This window comes from Perca flavescens, chromosome 3, assembly GCF_004354835.1.
Source record: "Perca flavescens isolate YP-PL-M2 chromosome 3, PFLA_1.0, whole genome shotgun sequence".
In the NCBI taxonomy this organism is placed as follows: domain Eukaryota; kingdom Metazoa; phylum Chordata; class Actinopteri; order Perciformes; family Percidae; genus Perca; species Perca flavescens.
Window position 1 is genome coordinate 33,817,184 of NC_041333.1, and position 16,784 is coordinate 33,833,967.

The 16,784-nt window shown below is 42.3% G+C and overlaps 2 protein-coding genes across 3 annotated transcripts; both read left to right on the forward strand.

Annotated features, from left to right (window-relative positions):
• The first annotated feature begins 3,842 nt into the window (after positions 1 to 3,842).
• On the forward strand, positions 3,843 to 10,629 carry LOC114552462 (zinc finger protein 345). The gene is made up of 4 exons (XM_028573266.1): positions 3,843 to 4,477; positions 6,702 to 7,072; positions 8,510 to 8,579; positions 8,747 to 10,629. Exons 1-4 carry the CDS (start codon positions 4,060 to 4,062, stop codon positions 10,333 to 10,335), a joined length of 2,448 nt encoding a protein of 815 aa, XP_028429067.1. The 5' UTR covers positions 3,843 to 4,059; the 3' UTR covers positions 10,336 to 10,629.
• A 235-nt stretch (positions 10,630 to 10,864) lies between these two features.
• LOC114552579 (zinc finger protein 708-like) lies at positions 10,865 to 16,647 on the forward strand. 2 transcript variants are annotated; one of them, XM_028573487.1, is made up of 3 exons: positions 10,865 to 11,754; positions 13,858 to 14,197; positions 14,798 to 16,647. In XM_028573487.1, exons 1-3 carry the CDS (start codon positions 11,632 to 11,634, stop codon positions 16,270 to 16,272), a joined length of 1,938 nt encoding a protein of 645 aa, XP_028429288.1. In that variant the 5' UTR covers positions 10,865 to 11,631; the 3' UTR covers positions 16,273 to 16,647. The 2 variants fall into 2 exon arrangements, with proteins under 2 accessions (XP_028429288.1, XP_028429289.1); XM_028573488.1 differs by lacking the exon at positions 10,865 to 11,754 and adding an exon at positions 11,813 to 11,877.
• The last annotated feature ends 137 nt before the right edge of the window (positions 16,648 to 16,784 follow it).

Consider the following 16,784-nt stretch of genomic DNA (forward strand, 5'->3'; position numbering starts at 1 on the left):
GACATTATTGTTGACTGCAAAAAAGGTGATTTTAGTTGTACTTTAAACTTAAAAGTTTACACTCTCCTCTGAGGAGGCTGTAGAGCCCAAAAATCCCACTTAGAATTTGTTTTACATTTTCAGAAGTCAGAATTTGCCAAGTTGATTATTCTGTTTCTCAAAAGTTTAATCTTAAGGTTACGAGAGTATTATTATATCTGGCTGCCCCTTTTTTTTTTCCTCTCTCAAGGTTGTTCCTTATTCACTTCAAGATTTTAAATTCTGTCCTGACCTGTTGGTCTGCTTCATGTTTATCATAAAACGTGTCTCAAGAACTGTAACTTTGAATTATTTTAACACACTTTATGCATTTAAATTAGGTGTGAATGCCAGATCAATGCAATCATTTACATGCATGTTGGACACAACAAAGTCTAGAGTTAAAAGAGGTGAATTTTGAATGAGCAAATCTTCCACGTGTAAAGTGACACAGTACGATCCTCTGCTGTCCGATTGTGAGTCTAACAGCGTAATAAACTGACACATTTTGTTGCTGTAGATACACGCAGGACCAAAAGATGCAGGGTACAGCTAACTCGTTAACAGATAACATTACAAAGTATTTCATTTGAACCATTTTACACAGCAGAAACAACAAGGTATGTGAAAGTCAGCGTGGTAAAACATCATGGCAGATGGTACCCTGCCTGTCTGTGTGCGTCTGTGCTGTTCTGTTCACATCGAACTCAGTCTTTCGGCTGAGATGAATTGACGAATAAAATACCTTTTGGTTTATCATATATGTATTTATAGTCAGTGTTTTTTTTTTTCTCACTGGAAATGAATGTAAAACTTTTTTGTGGAAAAGGTTTCAGTTTGGGTGCAGATGAGTGTTTGCTCCTGCTCTCTGAAAACAGCATGTAGATCATAAGATAATACAAATGTACAAGCAGGAATAAGAACTTTCAGTTAGTCGCTGGCAGTTAGATAGAAAGTGAAATCTTTCCTGATACTTTAGCGAAAGTGTTTAGTGTTTTGAGGGAAACACTGATGCAGACATTTCTCAGTCTGATACCATTCAGTCATTCAGCTATTCATCTTGTACACCAAAACCACACAGCAGTATGCAGTAATATGGAGTGTAATTTATGAGGATTGTAGAAGTGTTTCTTCAGGAATGAAAATTGTCAATGTTGTTGATGATGATCATTGTGATGATGATGATGATGGTGATGGTAGCAATGAACTGAGACATTATGCAACTTTGTTTTGTTGCACTAGGGACACTGGCCTGTTGCAGAGCTGAGGCCTGATGGTCAGTGGTGTTGGGGATTCAGCAGAGGGACGTCCGATCCAGAAAAGTTAAGAACGATCTCGTTGGTTGGAAGACATTTTTTTATGTCAGGCCGTTTCAGGATCAATTGTTAGTGACTGAAGTTTTTTTGGGGGGGTTAACAAGACAGCAAATGTGTGCTAGAGCTGAAACAATTGGTCAATTAATCGATTGGTTGATCAACAGAAAATTCATCAGCATCAGTTTTGATATTTGATTCATTGTTCAAGTCATTTTTTTAAAACAAAACCTCATCAAATATCTGGTTCCAGCTGTGAAGATGTGTTGCTCTTTTTTCCCTTTGTTTTATAACAATATAAACTGAATATCTTTATGGTCAGCATGACAATAGAAGATGTCATATTTATACGGAAGCCCATTTCCACCAGTAAAAGAAAAGAAATGAAAACTAAGCGCTTGGATGAAAAAGGAAGATCCTGTAAGTCATCATAATGAGAAACTTTCTCAAAATAATGAGTAAGTATCTCCAAAAAAAATGACCATGTATCTTAAAAATAATGACTTAATACCACAAAATAATGACTTGGTATCTCAAAATAATGACTTAGTATCACAAAAGAATTACTTAATATCACAAAATAATGAGAAATGTTCTCAAAATAGCTCATTTTGAGAAAGTTTGTCATTATGTTGCAATATAAAGTCATTATTTTGAGAAATGTTCTCTTTATTTTGAGAACGTTTCTCATTATAGTGACTTACAGGATCTTTTTTTCCCATCACATTGGCGGAAATGGCCTTCCATACTTGAGCTCCAGAAAATTGTGATACCAGCTTATAATAATAATAATAATAATAATAAAAACAATTGTTCGGCCTAATTCATGCCTTAATGTTGAACTTGAGAACTGGAAATAACTTTCATCACGCTCATCATTTGTCGATCTAGTACACACACTGCCTGAACTATATCGTCTACAAAATATTTTTGAATAGGGCTCAGACTACAGTGAACACAATCAACCTTAATTATAATTTTTGTATCCAGCATTTGTTTATATGTTTCTGAAGACAATCAGACAATCAACACTCTTGAGCTCAAATCCGGCCTCAGAACTTCAGTGTGTGACGTCATGTGGAGTTAATTCACTAACGGGGATTGAGAGGCTGATTATGTGGACACATGGCTCTTTTATTGGAGGTTTAACATCCATAAATGCACCGGTTTTCTTACAAAATGATCCTCTGCCACATTAGGACGATTCAAGGGTCATCAGATACAGTAATGTATGACCTCCTCTTTCACTTGAAGTCACTTTTCTGCAGGAAATGCACCCAAACAAACATTTTTGCTGCCAGTTTCTCTCCTCCCAGGACCCCAGAGCACCACTGTCTATCTTCCCTCAGCCTGTCTGCCTCTCTGTACGCCTGCCTACAGCAACCTGATGATGTACAAATGTATGTGATCATAATTATTTTCTGTAAAAAACAGACGAGAAAATACGTTTACCCATGGTGACGTTGGGAAAACTGCCCCTTGTCTTTGTTATGTTTATCTTTATGAGTCTGTGTGGAAGTGAGATTGTTGATAAGCCAGGTTTATAACACCTCCTCCACACAAACACAACAGGACAAAGAGGTTGCATGAATGACATAGTCTCTATTATGGTACTGCTGTGCATGTCTTCAAGTCCCATCCCTCCACTATGCAATCACTGTAACATACTGGGGCAACACAATCTACCAACATGAGAAAAGGGTGAATGAATGAACCAATAATGTATAAAATGATCAGAACCAACTGCGAATCATTTGCTCTGTACAGTCGTTTCTTTGAATTGATAAATACAGATTGTGATATTGAAAGATAATGTTTGTGTGTGTCTTTTTGTCAAGCAGATAAGTGAGGTCTGGGGTCTTACAGGGGGTCCTTTGCGTGCTCCAAGGAGGGCAACATAGTGAGCACACTGTAAAAGGGCGATTATTTAAAATCAAGTTTATATAGATTGCCTAATCGCATTGTTAGTATAAAATATAAATCAACTAATCAATTATGATATAATGGATTAAGGTACCCAGCAGAATATAAAGTAATTCAAAATAGTTCCACCTTGCCAATGATGCACACATTATTATCAAAAAGTACAACCCAATAATACAATACATATGAATCTGAAATGGGGCATTCTGCCTAATGAGTACTTTTGGTAATTTAAGTTTATATTGACGCTAATACTTTGATTTGAATGCAGGACTTTTTACTTGTAACAGTATTTTACACTGTGATATTGTTACTTAAAAATATCTGAATGTGACACAATGAGTGAATACTGCAAGGCTTTCTTTATTGTTGTTAAAAATACAGGATTAGATTGTAATTTATAGTTTTTATTTGTGTGTTTGTTTTCTCTTTACTTTAATATAACCTGTAGTAGGAAGTATGTCGATGTGTGAAGCCCTGATGTTACACACTCCGGTCCAGTGGGTGTTGGTATGCGTCTATATACGTTGGTTTGCAATCGGCCATTAAATCGGAGAAGAAAATTCCACCACTGTATTGGGACTTTTATTTTGAAATGTAGACGTGACACCGGAAGCGGATGTGCAGCACGGAATATTTTGAGAAACGCACAGGCCGCCATATAAAGGACAGCAAACGTTACGTTTAAGTATGTTGTGTTTAAAGTTGAACTCACTCTGATTTAAGTTACTTTTTAAGCTTTACAAAATGCCCCGCGACCTGGCGCGCGCGGCGGGCTGAGTTTTTAATGTGACTGAGGAATAAAATGGAGGCGAGGTTCGGCGGCGAAGTGGCGGCGATCGTGGAAGTCGCCATCCAGGCAACCGTCTCCGTTTTCAGAGATGTCTGGGCGAAAGAGGCGCCAAACGCCACATGGGGAGAGGCGAAGCTCGGCGAACTCCAGGAGATCGAGAAGTGTCTGGTGGTCCAGATCCACAAGGTGTTCACGGAGTTCTCCTCGGAGCTGCTGGAGGAGAACGAGGCTCTGCGGGCCAAGGTGGAGCAGCTGGAGGATGTGCTGCACCGGAAAGCCGGGCAGCTGGAGCAGGAGCTGGAGGCCAGAGTGGTGCAGCTGGGCAGAGAGATGGAGCAGCTGGAGGAAGAGCTGAAGAGCATCAGCGAAGGCAGCGACAGGGCACGAGGAGGCCCGACCCACGTCCTGCTGCAGGACGGCTCACTGATCGGTGAGACAGGCAGTCTCCGATCGCTCTCATGGCCACACGCAGGGGCGGATCTAGACCAATATTTATGGGGTGGCGAGAGGGGGGCAGGAATTTGGTGGCATCTTCACTGATCTCCCGATTCGATTACGATTATCATGTCAGCGATTCAATTCGATATTAGGACGCATCACGATGCGTCAAATCCATGTTTCTATTAAAGCCATGTAGGATATTTAATTCATAGCTTTTCAAGCTTCAAAAACCAAACATTCTGCAGTGCTCTAATACTAAATAACTTGGATACATAAAACCATACAGCACTGAGCACGTGGCACTTCCTGAATGTGCAAAACATAAGAATATGTAAACAGAAATGTTGTTAGGCCTACATTAAATTGTAAACAGAAATAATCGATTATGAGCCTGCCGAATATCAATGCAGCATCGTCCACGATTCGATGCATCAATTATTTGATTAATTTCAACACCTCTAGTGGTAACATATGGCAGACGTGTATATACTGAATTTAATCCCAGTTGTCACTTTGATGAGAAATGGTATGTACACACTACAAAAGGACACAGGCCGCCATTTACAAACTCATACAGACAAACTTAATCTCATGCAATCAATGTCCTGCATTTGAGGCGACCAAACAATGTGATCTCACTTAATAGGAGAGAGAAGTAGGATAGAAGTAAGGGGCATTATCACAGGAAAGGCATTAAAGGAGTACGCCGCCGTTTGTTGAAATAGTTCTTATCCTGGTCTACCCTGGCTGTAGATTTGTGGGCCAACGCACTTTTTGTCTCAGTGCAAGTAATTAGGTTGTTTTTTTTGTCTTTTGTTGGCTCACTTTTACTCACAACATGCTAACCGGCAACATAGGATTCCATTCACTATGCTAAGCTAACTAGCAGCGCCGCTGCCGGTGTTGCACCGGACTAAAAGATGCATGCACAAAAAATGTGTTGGCCCACCTATCTACAGCTAGAGAAGACCCCACCTATCTACAGCTAGAGGAGACCCCACCTATCTACAGCTAGAGGAGACCCCACCTATCTACAGCTAGAGGAGACCCCACCTATCTACAGCTAGAGAAGACCCCACCTATCTACAGCTAAAGGAGACCATGATAAGCCCTATTTCACCTATCTACAGCTAGGGGAGACCGGGATAAGCCCTATTTCAACAAACGGTGGCGTATCCCTTTTAAGGTAGGACACAGGTGATGAGTGGCAGATGTGTGAGAGGAGAAGCAAACCATTTTTGACTGGTTGCAGTCGGACATTGGAGATTTGCGCTCGTAAATGGTCAAATTGGCCGTAACTTTTAATTCGTTGCTGCCAACTGGGGTGGCAGCAGGGGTGGCAAGGCTTTCTTTTAGGGTGGCATTTGCCACCCTGGTAGATCCGCACATGAAAATCCATCAGTCAGTTAGATGAAGTTTTGGAAACCTCACAGCTGCGAGGACATGTTAGGATGTGGGGCTCAGTGGTGGAATGTGTCTAAGTAGATTTGTCAATTGTGGATTCATTGATTAGTCTACAAATGTTAGAAAATAGTGAAAATACCCATTACTGAGACATTTTCATTTTAGCCCCACACACTACGTCTGGGCAATATATTGATATTATATCGACATCGATGTATGAGGCTAAATATCATTTAAAATTTGGGATATTGCATATCGTGTGTTGTCTTTTCCTGGTTTTAAAGGCTGCATTAGACTAAAGTGATGTAATTTTCTTTCCTCATTGTGCTACACGTGCTTTGATATTTTCAGATACGATGTATTTCTGTCTGTGTGCGACAGTGAATTAGTTTCTACATGGATACATCACGTGCTTCTTGTGTTCAGTAGGGCTGTGCTCGATTGAAGAAATTATTAGTCGACTAACACTCATTCAATTGTATCGACTAATCGATTAGTTGATTTAATCGGCAGATCTGTAAATCTGAGTTTCTCCACAAAGAGTCATGCAAAAGCACCACTTTAATTCTTGTGTTTACCAGAGATGTGCTCGTACGTTTCTTGGAAATAAGTCATTCAGCATGAAAAGAGCATCAAACACGACTAATGGACTAAAGAGATCTAAGTTGACGAAGACCAAAACGACCGATTAGTCGACTAATCGACTAAGAGGGAGCAGCCCTAGTGTTCAGCACAGTATATTATACAGCTCTGATGGTGAACATCGAGTAATGTAACAAACGTTGATTTCTGTCTTTGGCACAACCCAGGAGCACCGGTTGTGTCGGTCTCCACCAGTCCGGCTGCCCGTCTGGTTGCTGCGAAGGAATCCACGTCGGACCCTCTTCTGGTCTCACCAGGGAGCGCTGAAGCCGTTCCCAGCGCCACAGCTGGTCCTGTGGCTGTCCCGGAGTCCGCGGTGGCCCCGGTGATGTTCGTCGGCAGAGGCACCTCTGCTCCCACGGTGCTGTTGCTGAGCGCCAGCCAAGTCGTCTACCAGACGCCGCCGCCGGCCGTCTCCGAGACGACGGGATCCACCCAGCTCGTTCTCAAACCGGCAGCCTCGCCGGAGTCTACGCCGCAAGGCGTCCCCAGTCTGGACTCCAGCTCCGGCAGCGACGTCGACTCGGCACAGGAAAAGGTTTGGTGTTTCTGTGCTTTTTTTTTTTTTTTTTTTTGGTTAAACTTGGTAGATTCTGATTTGTCTGAAAGCAAGTTCATAGGGCTGGGCGATATGGCCTAAAAATAAAATCCCCAATTTAAAAAAAAAAAAAAAAAATCAGATTTAAGATTTAAATCAATTTTTTCTCCCTCTACTTAAAATCAATCTGCAGATGACAAAGAAATTGTTCAAAACAAGTTGTATTTTGTTTTGACTCATACACACACACACACACGGGGCATGTATACCATTATGAATTTATCGGCCAGCCCTACAAGTTCAGGTTTGAGAATCTTAAAACTCTCAAACCTGAACTATTTAGTGTCTGTTTACTTACATCAGCTGCATGTCAGTGGTGTTTATGTCCCACTCTGCTGGAGATACAGTATGTACTTGGTGCAGTAGCTAAGACTTATAAAACTAACTTTCTGTTATATTTGCTGAAACCGACCCTATGTTTGAGTAGAACTACCAGTCCTTCCAGTTTTTTTGTGATTGTTGCGGGCAAAAATCCTTGATTATGGGGCACATTTTCTTAAAAAATGCGATGGAATATGCTATATAGGATATTTATGCAATTTTATGTGATGAAATTGTGGGAACAGCAAAAACTGCGGTTTGATGAAAAAGAGAAAAAAAAGTGATTCACCCCCCCCCACAGACTGCTTTTTTGATGATGTTCACGTTGCGTAATTACGTCACTTCATAACGTTCCCATGGCAACAGGGGAAAATGGCTGCTCTCGTGTGAAGTAAACGCAACATTTTTCAACTTTCTGCTAAGATATATTATGTGACTGTTTAACAACGAAAATGCGGCGATTATGAAATCATGCGAGCCCCGCATATATTTTGCATGGAAATCGGCAATTTATGCGCCGAAAGTGCGGCGTATTTGAAAAATATATAAATATAAATAATAAAAAGCAAAAATATGCGGACTTTGGCTGATTATGCATTGAATTATGCGATCGCATAATCACGTTTTTCTAGAGGGACTTGACTACATGAAGCAGGCACCGCCTACAGCCTGTAGTGCTCCCTGTTCAGATGCACCAATCAGGACCGGGGGGGGTCTAACTGCGTCAATCACTGCTCATGCACACGCATTCATTCTCCCTTGTGGGGGGAGGGGCTTAGGAGACGGTTTGGGCTTTAGCAGAAAGGGGGGAGCTTTTTTTCGCTTTTTTTTTTTCTCACTAGTCCTGGATCTTCCCAATCCTACCTACAGCACCTTTAAGGGGAAAACGAGCTATACGATTAGTGTTGCTGCCAAAAATGATCAAATGTTCTAGTGTCATGTCTCTATATGAATCGGAAGTGTAATGCTTAGGAAACCTGTCACCGTTAGGGTGTTGATTGCACGTCATTTCAAAATTAAAAAGTTAAATCATTTTCTTTCTTTCTTGCATCACAGACCTCTGCGGGAGAGGCACCTTCAGGGAGACCGAAGAGGATCAGGAAACCAACTTCTAAAGCCGAAGAAGGTACGATTAGATTTCAGACTGTTGCTTCTCGCAGGATGTGACCCTAACATGAAAAGGATGGAACTTTAATAGGTGGAGGAGGAAATCCTCTCTAGAGAATTAAAAAGGCGACTATTACAATAATGGTAGTTACTAATTTTGTGAATGTTTTCCACTCTTATTTCCAGTTTTCACTGACTACAGCACCAAAAAGAAACTCCTCAAGAAAGGGAGAGGGCGGGGGAAAAGAAAAGAGTTACAGACAGCGAGGCGGTTCTCCTGCGAGCGTTGTAACCTTGGTTTTTACTGGAAAGGTGACTTTACGAAACACATGAAGCTCCACAAGGAGCCTTTTCCTTGCGAGAAGTGCGGCCGAAGTTTCCGTGAAAAGAAGTCTTTGGAGAATCACCTTTTGCGCCACGAGAAAAGGCAAGCCCCGATGCCCTTCTCCTGCCCTAAGTGTAACCGATCGTACCGAAGAGAGCAGTCCTTTCAGAATCACCTCAAGCGTCACGAGCTGGTGGAGCTGCCGAAGCCGTTCGCCTGCGATCAGTGCGGGAGAACCTTCAGAGTCCAGCAGTCCCTCGAAAACCACCTCGTGCGCCACCAGAAATCGAAGCAGCTGCTGAAGTGCCAGCTTTGCGAGAAGACGTGCAAGACGGCGGTGCAGCTCAAGTGCCACATGAGCGTGCACTCGGAAGACCGACCGTTCAGCTGCGCGACGTGCGGGAAGGAGTTCAAGAGTAAAGACACCCTCCGCTTCCACCAGATCGTTCACTCCAACCAAAAAAAATACAAATGCACAATGTGCGACGAGACGTTCAAATACGCCCACTCCCTGACCGTGCACAAGAGGAAACACACCGGCATCACTCCGTTTGTATGCACCGTGTGCAACAAGCCGTACAGGACCGGCACGGCTCTGAAAAGACACAGCATAGTCCACACCGGGGAGAAGCCCTTCACCTGTCACATATGCGGCGCCAGGTTCAGCCTGAATAACAATCTCAAGAGGCACCTTCGCATCCACACGGGAGAGAAGCCGTTCACCTGCCAGGAGTGCGGCAAGAGCTTCTCGGAAAACAACAAGCTGAAGTCCCACATGCTCATCCACGGCGCCCGGAAACCCTTCATGTGCGACCTCTGCGGGAAGACCTTCCTCTTCAACTGCAGGCTGCGGATACATCAGAAGTACGTGCACGCTAACCGGAGCAAAGAAACGGACGGCACGCAAACCTCTTCCCAGCCCAGAAGGTGCAACGCGTCTTCGCTGGTCAAACCGTACAGCTGCAAAATATGCCTGAGAGGTTTCAGCGCCGCGTCTTCCCTCAAACTTCACGAAAGAGGCCACAGCGAGCAAAAGGAGTTCAACTGTGGCATATGTGGGAGGGCGTTCCATAACAAGTACTCTTTCGGCTACCACCAGAGAAGCCACGCGGGGGAGAAGCCCTATATTTGCGACGTGTGCGGGAAGAGGTTTTTCCTCGCCGGCAGCCTGAAGCAGCACAAGCGCATTCACACGGGTGAAAAACCGTACAAGTGTGACCAGTGCGACAAGGCCTTCAGAACCGACGGAAACTTCTACAGACACTTGCGGATCCACACGGGCGAGAAGCCGTTTGAATGTGTGTACTGTCACCGGAAGTTCCACCAGTCCAACCAGCTCAAGTCCCACATGCAGGTCCACACGGGGGAGAAGCTCTACTCGTGCCAGCAGTGTGGCCGCGGCTTCTCCGATTCCAGGCAGCTCAGGAAGCACAGCTGTGACGGGCCGTAGGTGATGGGATGTCTACCGCAACGGTAGAACATGGTGTAATCTGATGAAGTCATAAATAAATAAATAAAACATGGTTTGTTGTATTAAGGGAAACAAAATGACTTGTGTGCTCAACATAGTGCTTCACGTAAAGTTTCATTAATTTAATAATCTGTTGTTGAGAGCTGGTACAGTGCACTCCATTAAAGCATTAGCTTATTAGTTATTGACAGAAGATTAATCTATTTAAAGGTCCCATGACATGGTGCTCTTTGGAGGCTTTTATATAGACCTTAGTGGTCCCCTAATACTGTATCTGAAGTCTCTTTTATATAGACCTTCATGGGTGGGCCAAATTCTCTGGGCGGGCAAAACAGAGAAAGGGGAGGTAACCTTGCTCCTTATGACCTCATAAGGAGAAGATTCCAGACCGGCCCATCTGAGCTTTCATTTTCTCAAAGGCAGAGCAGGATACCCAGGGCTGGGTTTACACCTATCACCATTTCTAGCCACTGGGGGACCATAGGCAGGCTGGGGGAACGCATATTAATGTTAAAAAAAAAACCTCATAAAGTGAAATTTTCATGCCATGGGACTTTTTAATAAAAAAACTAAAAATACAATTGTGAGCTCTTCTGTCAAAGGGATGCTTGTTTGTCCTCATTATAAACTGATAGCTTTTGTTTTGGCAGTTGGTTTCCTAGGAGTTTTAACCTAATGTAGGGTTCTCACTTGTTACTGCTCTTGATTTGCTAGAGTTAAGGGATTAATCAAAAGTAATGAATACAGTAATTGAAAGGAAAAGTAGTCACAGCTCTACTCTCATTCAGAGTATTCACAGTAGAGGTTAGCAGCATTTAAATACCTGTTTTTTCTTTGTGTTTCAATAACTTCAGCTTTTTTATTTATTTTTTTGTGAAAGATTTGTCAGATTTAATTTACGTTTAGTTAATTCACAATAATCAATACAATGCCGTTAAGATATAATTATTTTCAAGCAAAAATGTTAAACTGTAAAATGACTTTTGAGCTCTGTGTATGTTATGGCACCGAAAATATACTTGTTTTTCGTTTGTTATTGCAATTAAATAACATTTGCAATCGAAGCAACTTTTAAGGGTTTTATTTTGAAATAAAGCTTTACCTTTTATTCTACTTTCATTTCCGGAATCGATGGCGCTAACCAGAGTCCGTCTACGGGTTAGAAATACTCACTTATCAGAAATTCTCTGGCGCTAACGCTCCTGTTGTTAATCGCCGTTCTCTTTATACATCCGGGATTTCTTAACGCTGTTGCAAGAGTCGGCGGAGGTAGAAATGTCAGAAAAGTTAGTGTTTTACTCAGAAACAAAGTCCATCATGGAGACCGTCGTTAAGACCGCTCTTGTTGTCGGAAATTCAAAAGAACAATCCACGAAGACGCCACATGTAAGCCGTGAGGTGAGTCAACGGTTAACCTCGATAACCATGTATGTAAAATAATAACGCTGCGGACGCCAGAGAGTTTGTTGAGTTGGTCAGAAACACTAGCTGAGGGAGATTGAGCCGACGGAAAGAAATCAGGTAAAGGGACAGCGCAAAAAGATGGCGGACTGTCATAACAAGCAGTAACGTTAGCTAGCTAGCTTAAAAATGTCAAGTTCTGAGGGGGAATGTAAAGTTTTTGTATAAAGGTAAATGGTGCAAAATGCGAGAGTTTGTAGACCGGAAGTGAGCACACAAGTCGAATACGAACTTGTGGAACAAAATTCTGAACTTGTTAAAATCTTCACTAATAAAATATTCGCACGAGCTGAATTTAAAGTCGTAGACTTGTGTCTTGAAATTTTCACTCAGAAAATATTCACGCTCGCGTGGTCTGAATATGAAGTAACACAAAAAATATTCACAAATGTGTAGATTGATATAAATACAATGACATCTGTAAATTCAGTAATCAACTATATTAATATATCATTACAGATTAGGCTACTTAACTAAGTAGTTGAAATTAGCCCCACCTTTACCAGCAGCAACATGAGTGATACGAATTAATGATACTATAGTGATGACATTAATCATTTGAAACACAATTAACAGTGATTTTATTATGAATCATTTAATGTATCCACAACACTCACACTTGAAAGGACCAAATTTAACCTGAAAATCTCGACATGTTTCATTTTTCTCACCTGAAAGTGGTGGAAAGTAAAGTATATTTACTTAATAATAGACTTGATTCCAGTGGTACTTAAAGTGCTCATATTATGCTCATTTTCAAGTTAATACTTGTATTTAGAGGTTGTACCAGAATAGGTTTACATGGTTTAATTAAAAAAAAAAACACCATATTTTTTGTTTTACTGCACATTGCTGCAGCTCCTCTTTTCACCCTGTGTGTTGAGCTCTCTGTTTTAGCTACAGAGTGAGACATCTCACTTCTGTACCAGCTTGGTTGGGAGTCGCACATGCTCAGTAGGTAGGTAAGGATCACATCAGCTATCTAGCTGTTTCTCTAACTTCAGTCAGTACGAGGCAGGATAAGCCAGGAGACTTCTTCTAAACGAGGGCACACTTCCAACTTTGCGTGGAATACCTGCAGAACAGCGACATGGAAGTAGTTCTTTTGTAGATTATGGTGAACTCGTGTGTGTTGTAGCAGCTAGCGCTAGCATGTTAGCGGTTAGACCTCTCGTTTCGACTAGTGACGTAGAAAGCCGTGCAGATTTTGAACAGCTCACCTGGAGACTGAAGGCAGGTTACATTCAGAAAACCGTATCGCACTCAAAACAGCATGGATGTTTTTTTTTTTTTCAAGTTTGTATGTGTGTGGAAGCACCAGAGACACAAAATAACACCTCAAACCTTCAATCTCACAACATTTCAGAGGACATTACCGGTATTTTACTTTTTACTTCACTACGTTAATCTGACAGCTATAGCTCCTAATTAGTTTACATTTAGATTTTATATTTAAAAACATGATAACCAATGCAAAATTCATTATTAAAGATTAAATCAGTAGTTCTCAACTTGCTTGTGACTTATATATAAAAAAATAAATAAATAAAAGACACTGTCTAGTTTGGTCTTGATTTCAGATGTTGATGAGTTGTCGGTAGTTCCACCAAAGAGACATTTCCCTGTGGTGTCATTTAAATAACTGACCAGGCCCAAAAAGGTCTAATTATTCAATTGTCTACTAAACCAAAAGGAAATATTCTGCCTAACTTCCTAAATTGGATCCTAATTAAACAAACATAAAACACATAGCAAGCCATTGAATTTGTAATTTTAACATAATTCTATTAATAATATAATAGCTTGAGACATTGAGTTATATACTAGAGTTGTTGTATTAATGAATGATGGTGGGTCATCAGTTGAAACCATTAATAGGTAATACTCACTGTATAGTGTGATTTTACTATACCTCCTGTTTATATAACATTTAGTTTTTTTTTATTTGTAGGGACATTTAAATTCAGTTTTAACAGATTGTGTATCTTTTGGATCTATTTATAACAAAAAGTGCTGACTGCTTTATTTTAATCCTCACAGCCGGACTTTGACAGCCTTGTGGAAATGTTGACTCGGGAGGCAACGAGAAAGATCAGTGCCGTTTTCTCTGAACTGTCCTCAATGCTGCACAACGAAAACAATACTCTGAAGATCAAAGTTTGGCATCTGGAGAGCGTGCTGAAGACTACGACTGAAAACTTTGAAAATGCCAGGAAGTGGAGAGAAAATGTCCTGAATGGCTGCCCGGTCCTGTTTGAGCAGAGCGGGTTGATCTACACCCTGAAGCCTTTTGGGAAGTTAAAAAAAAAGACAGATACGTTACCAGAGGGAGTCGCACAAACAGCCCCTGCTGCTGAGATGGAGAGTGGACGTGATGCTGGTAAGTTGTTATTAAAGGTACACTGTGTAGTGTTTTAAGTATTTTATTAACTAAAATCAATGTCTTCATTCATAAATATGTCCTCATTGGTGTAAAATGACCTCTGTCAATGATCTGACTTATCCTCGTAAGCGAAGAATTTTTGATCTGTATTTACATTGGACGGGCAAGTCCAAGGAGGCTTCCATGTCATTCCGCCATTTTGAAAAACTGTAATCGCTGAGAGGGACATAAAGCACTAGCCGACCTGTCTAGCTAATCCAAAACGCGTTTTAGTTCAGAGCCAGCCTCACGTGTCTGAAACCAGCTGAAACGGAGGAGATCAGCGAGAGGCGCTTGTCACTGCCCCGTCAAATTTGAAAGCCTGCACTGCCCTTTAGTTCATAATGGAGGATCGTACTCCAAGCTGGGGGAACTCCAGAAAAGAAAAAAAAAACTCATAAAGTGAAATTTTCATGCCATGGGACCTTTTTAATGTGAAATTGATGAGAAGTAAAATGATGATTTATGTGCCAAAATGTTACCTTTTACCATAACAATCCAAGTATTTGCCTCTATTACTCTTGTGTGATAACTTTTATCTTTTCCTGTCCTGTCTAGACACTGCAGATGATTGTACCACAACAAACACGGCAGAATCCAAAAACACAGACAGCCAAAACACACGGGAAGCAGAAGTCCCAAGGAAAGGGAAGTTGTTTGTATGTCATGTGTGTAACAAGAGCTTCAACCGGCAGTTTCACCTGACGAAGCACATGAACACTCACAAAGACCAGAGGCCTTTTGCCTGTGACCAGTGCCCGAGAAAATTCAGGAACACGGCGACTTTTGAGTACCACCTGCTGCGGCACGAGGAGAAGAAGTACGCTACCTTCAAGTGCCAGCTCTGCGAGAAGACGTTCAAAACAAAAATGTGCCTGAAGACTCACCAGCTCGCGCACACAGACACGAGGCCGTTCACCTGCTCCACCTGTGGGAAGGCCTTCAAAACTAAAAACAACCTGCAGGCTCACCAGGTCGTACACAGTGTCGAAAAGCCGCACAAATGCTCCGAGTGCGGGGAGAGTTTCCGGTACGCGTTCACGCTGCAGTGCCATAAAAGCACACACACTGGCGAAAATCCTTACAAATGCACGGTGTGTGGCAAAGCTTTTCTAAAGAGGAGGTCACTCAGGACGCACCAGTCGGTCCACAGAGGGAAAATGTTCACGTGCGAGACGTGTGGAGCGGGCTTCACCATGCAACAAAACCTGAAGAGACACATTCGTATTCACACCGGTGAGAAACCGTTTAGATGTAAAGTCTGCGGGGAGAATTTCATTCAGGAAAACAGGCTGAAAGTCCACATGCTTGTTCACGGCGCCTCAAAGTCGTTCATGTGCGACCTGTGCGGAAAGACTTTTCTTTACAACTGCCAGCTGCAGAGACACCAGAAAGCCACCCACGATGAAAGGCACGGGCAGGTCATCCGACGACGAACTCGCGAGCGGGGGAACCGGCGAGTTATCTATCGACGGGACAAAACGATAGTAGACGTGACGCCGTTCAGCTGCAAGACCTGCCGCAAGAGCTTCGACAGCGCGAGTGTGCTGAGAAGACACGAGCTCATTCACACAGGCCAGACGCAGTACAACTGCGACACGTGCGGGAGGTCTTTTTTCTACAAAGTGACGTTCGACTACCATCGGCGAATCCACTCGGGGGAACGGCCGTTCGGTTGCGACGTGTGCGGGAAGAGGTTCATCATCCACCAGGCTCTCAAGTCCCACCAGCTGCAGCACACTGGAGAGAAACCACATAAATGCGAGCAGTGCGGCAAGGCCTTCAGGCTCTACGCAAACTACCTCAGACACCTGCGGGTCCACACGGGGGAGAAGCCCTACGAGTGCGAAGTTTGTGGCGTGCGGTTCAGGCAGCTCGGACACGTGAAGTTTCACATGCAGGTCCACACGGGAGAGAGGCCGTATTCTTGCAGCAGCTGCGGACTCGGATTTTCAGACTCAAGGCTGCTCAAGAAACACAATTGTGCTGAGAAACGGCAGAAACTGTTGGGGAACGCACTCTCTACGTCCTGAAACTGAGCACCTGGCGATAACCATGACAACGCAGCAGTGATTTCGTCGTATTCTCACCTGTGGAAACTCGTAAATGTTGTTTCCTGTCAGGACAGAACACCCACTCCTGATACGTATTGGGTATCTGAAGAAAGATTGTTTTATAATTTAGTCACTTGCGTTTATTTTGAAAGTAATTGACGGAAGTATTCCTATGTTTTCATGTCTGACTTGATGTTTTGTGGTAATTTTAGTTCCTCTTTTGACCACTGGAGGGTAGTAAAGGACTATGTATTACTACATGCACTATTGAAATCACTTCAGACAAAGCTCAGAATACTCTAATTGATACCTCTAAAGAATATTGATAATAAAACAAGAAACTTCTTACTTCGATGTACTTGTATTGGTGTTATTTGTACTTATATTGATCTGTGAAGATTTGCTGCTTTTCCTTTTAACATTTTTAATCATTTAAAAGGTACAAACTATCAACAATCAATCGATTAATCAAGATAATGCTCAGCACATTA

Excerpts from the sequence above, each read along its gene's own strand:
- LOC114552579 (XM_028573487.1), top strand. The coding sequence starts at position 11,632 with ATGTCAGAAAAGTTAGTGTTTTACTCAGAAACAAAGTCCATCATGGAG. Across the intron at positions 11,755-13,857 it reads CGCCACATGTAAGCCGTGAG|CCGGACTTTGACAGCCTTGT; the intron begins GTGAGTCAACGG and ends TAATCCTCACAG. Across the intron at positions 14,198-14,797 it reads GGAGAGTGGACGTGATGCTG|ACACTGCAGATGATTGTACC; the intron begins GTAAGTTGTTAT and ends TGTCCTGTCTAG.
- LOC114552462 (XM_028573266.1), top strand. The coding sequence starts at position 4,060 with ATGGAGGCGAGGTTCGGCGGCGAAGTGGCGGCGATCGTGGAAGTCGCC. Across the intron at positions 4,478-6,701 it reads GCAGGACGGCTCACTGATCG|GAGCACCGGTTGTGTCGGTC; the intron begins GTGAGACAGGCA and ends GGCACAACCCAG. Across the intron at positions 7,073-8,509 it reads TCGACTCGGCACAGGAAAAG|ACCTCTGCGGGAGAGGCACC; the intron begins GTTTGGTGTTTC and ends CTTGCATCACAG.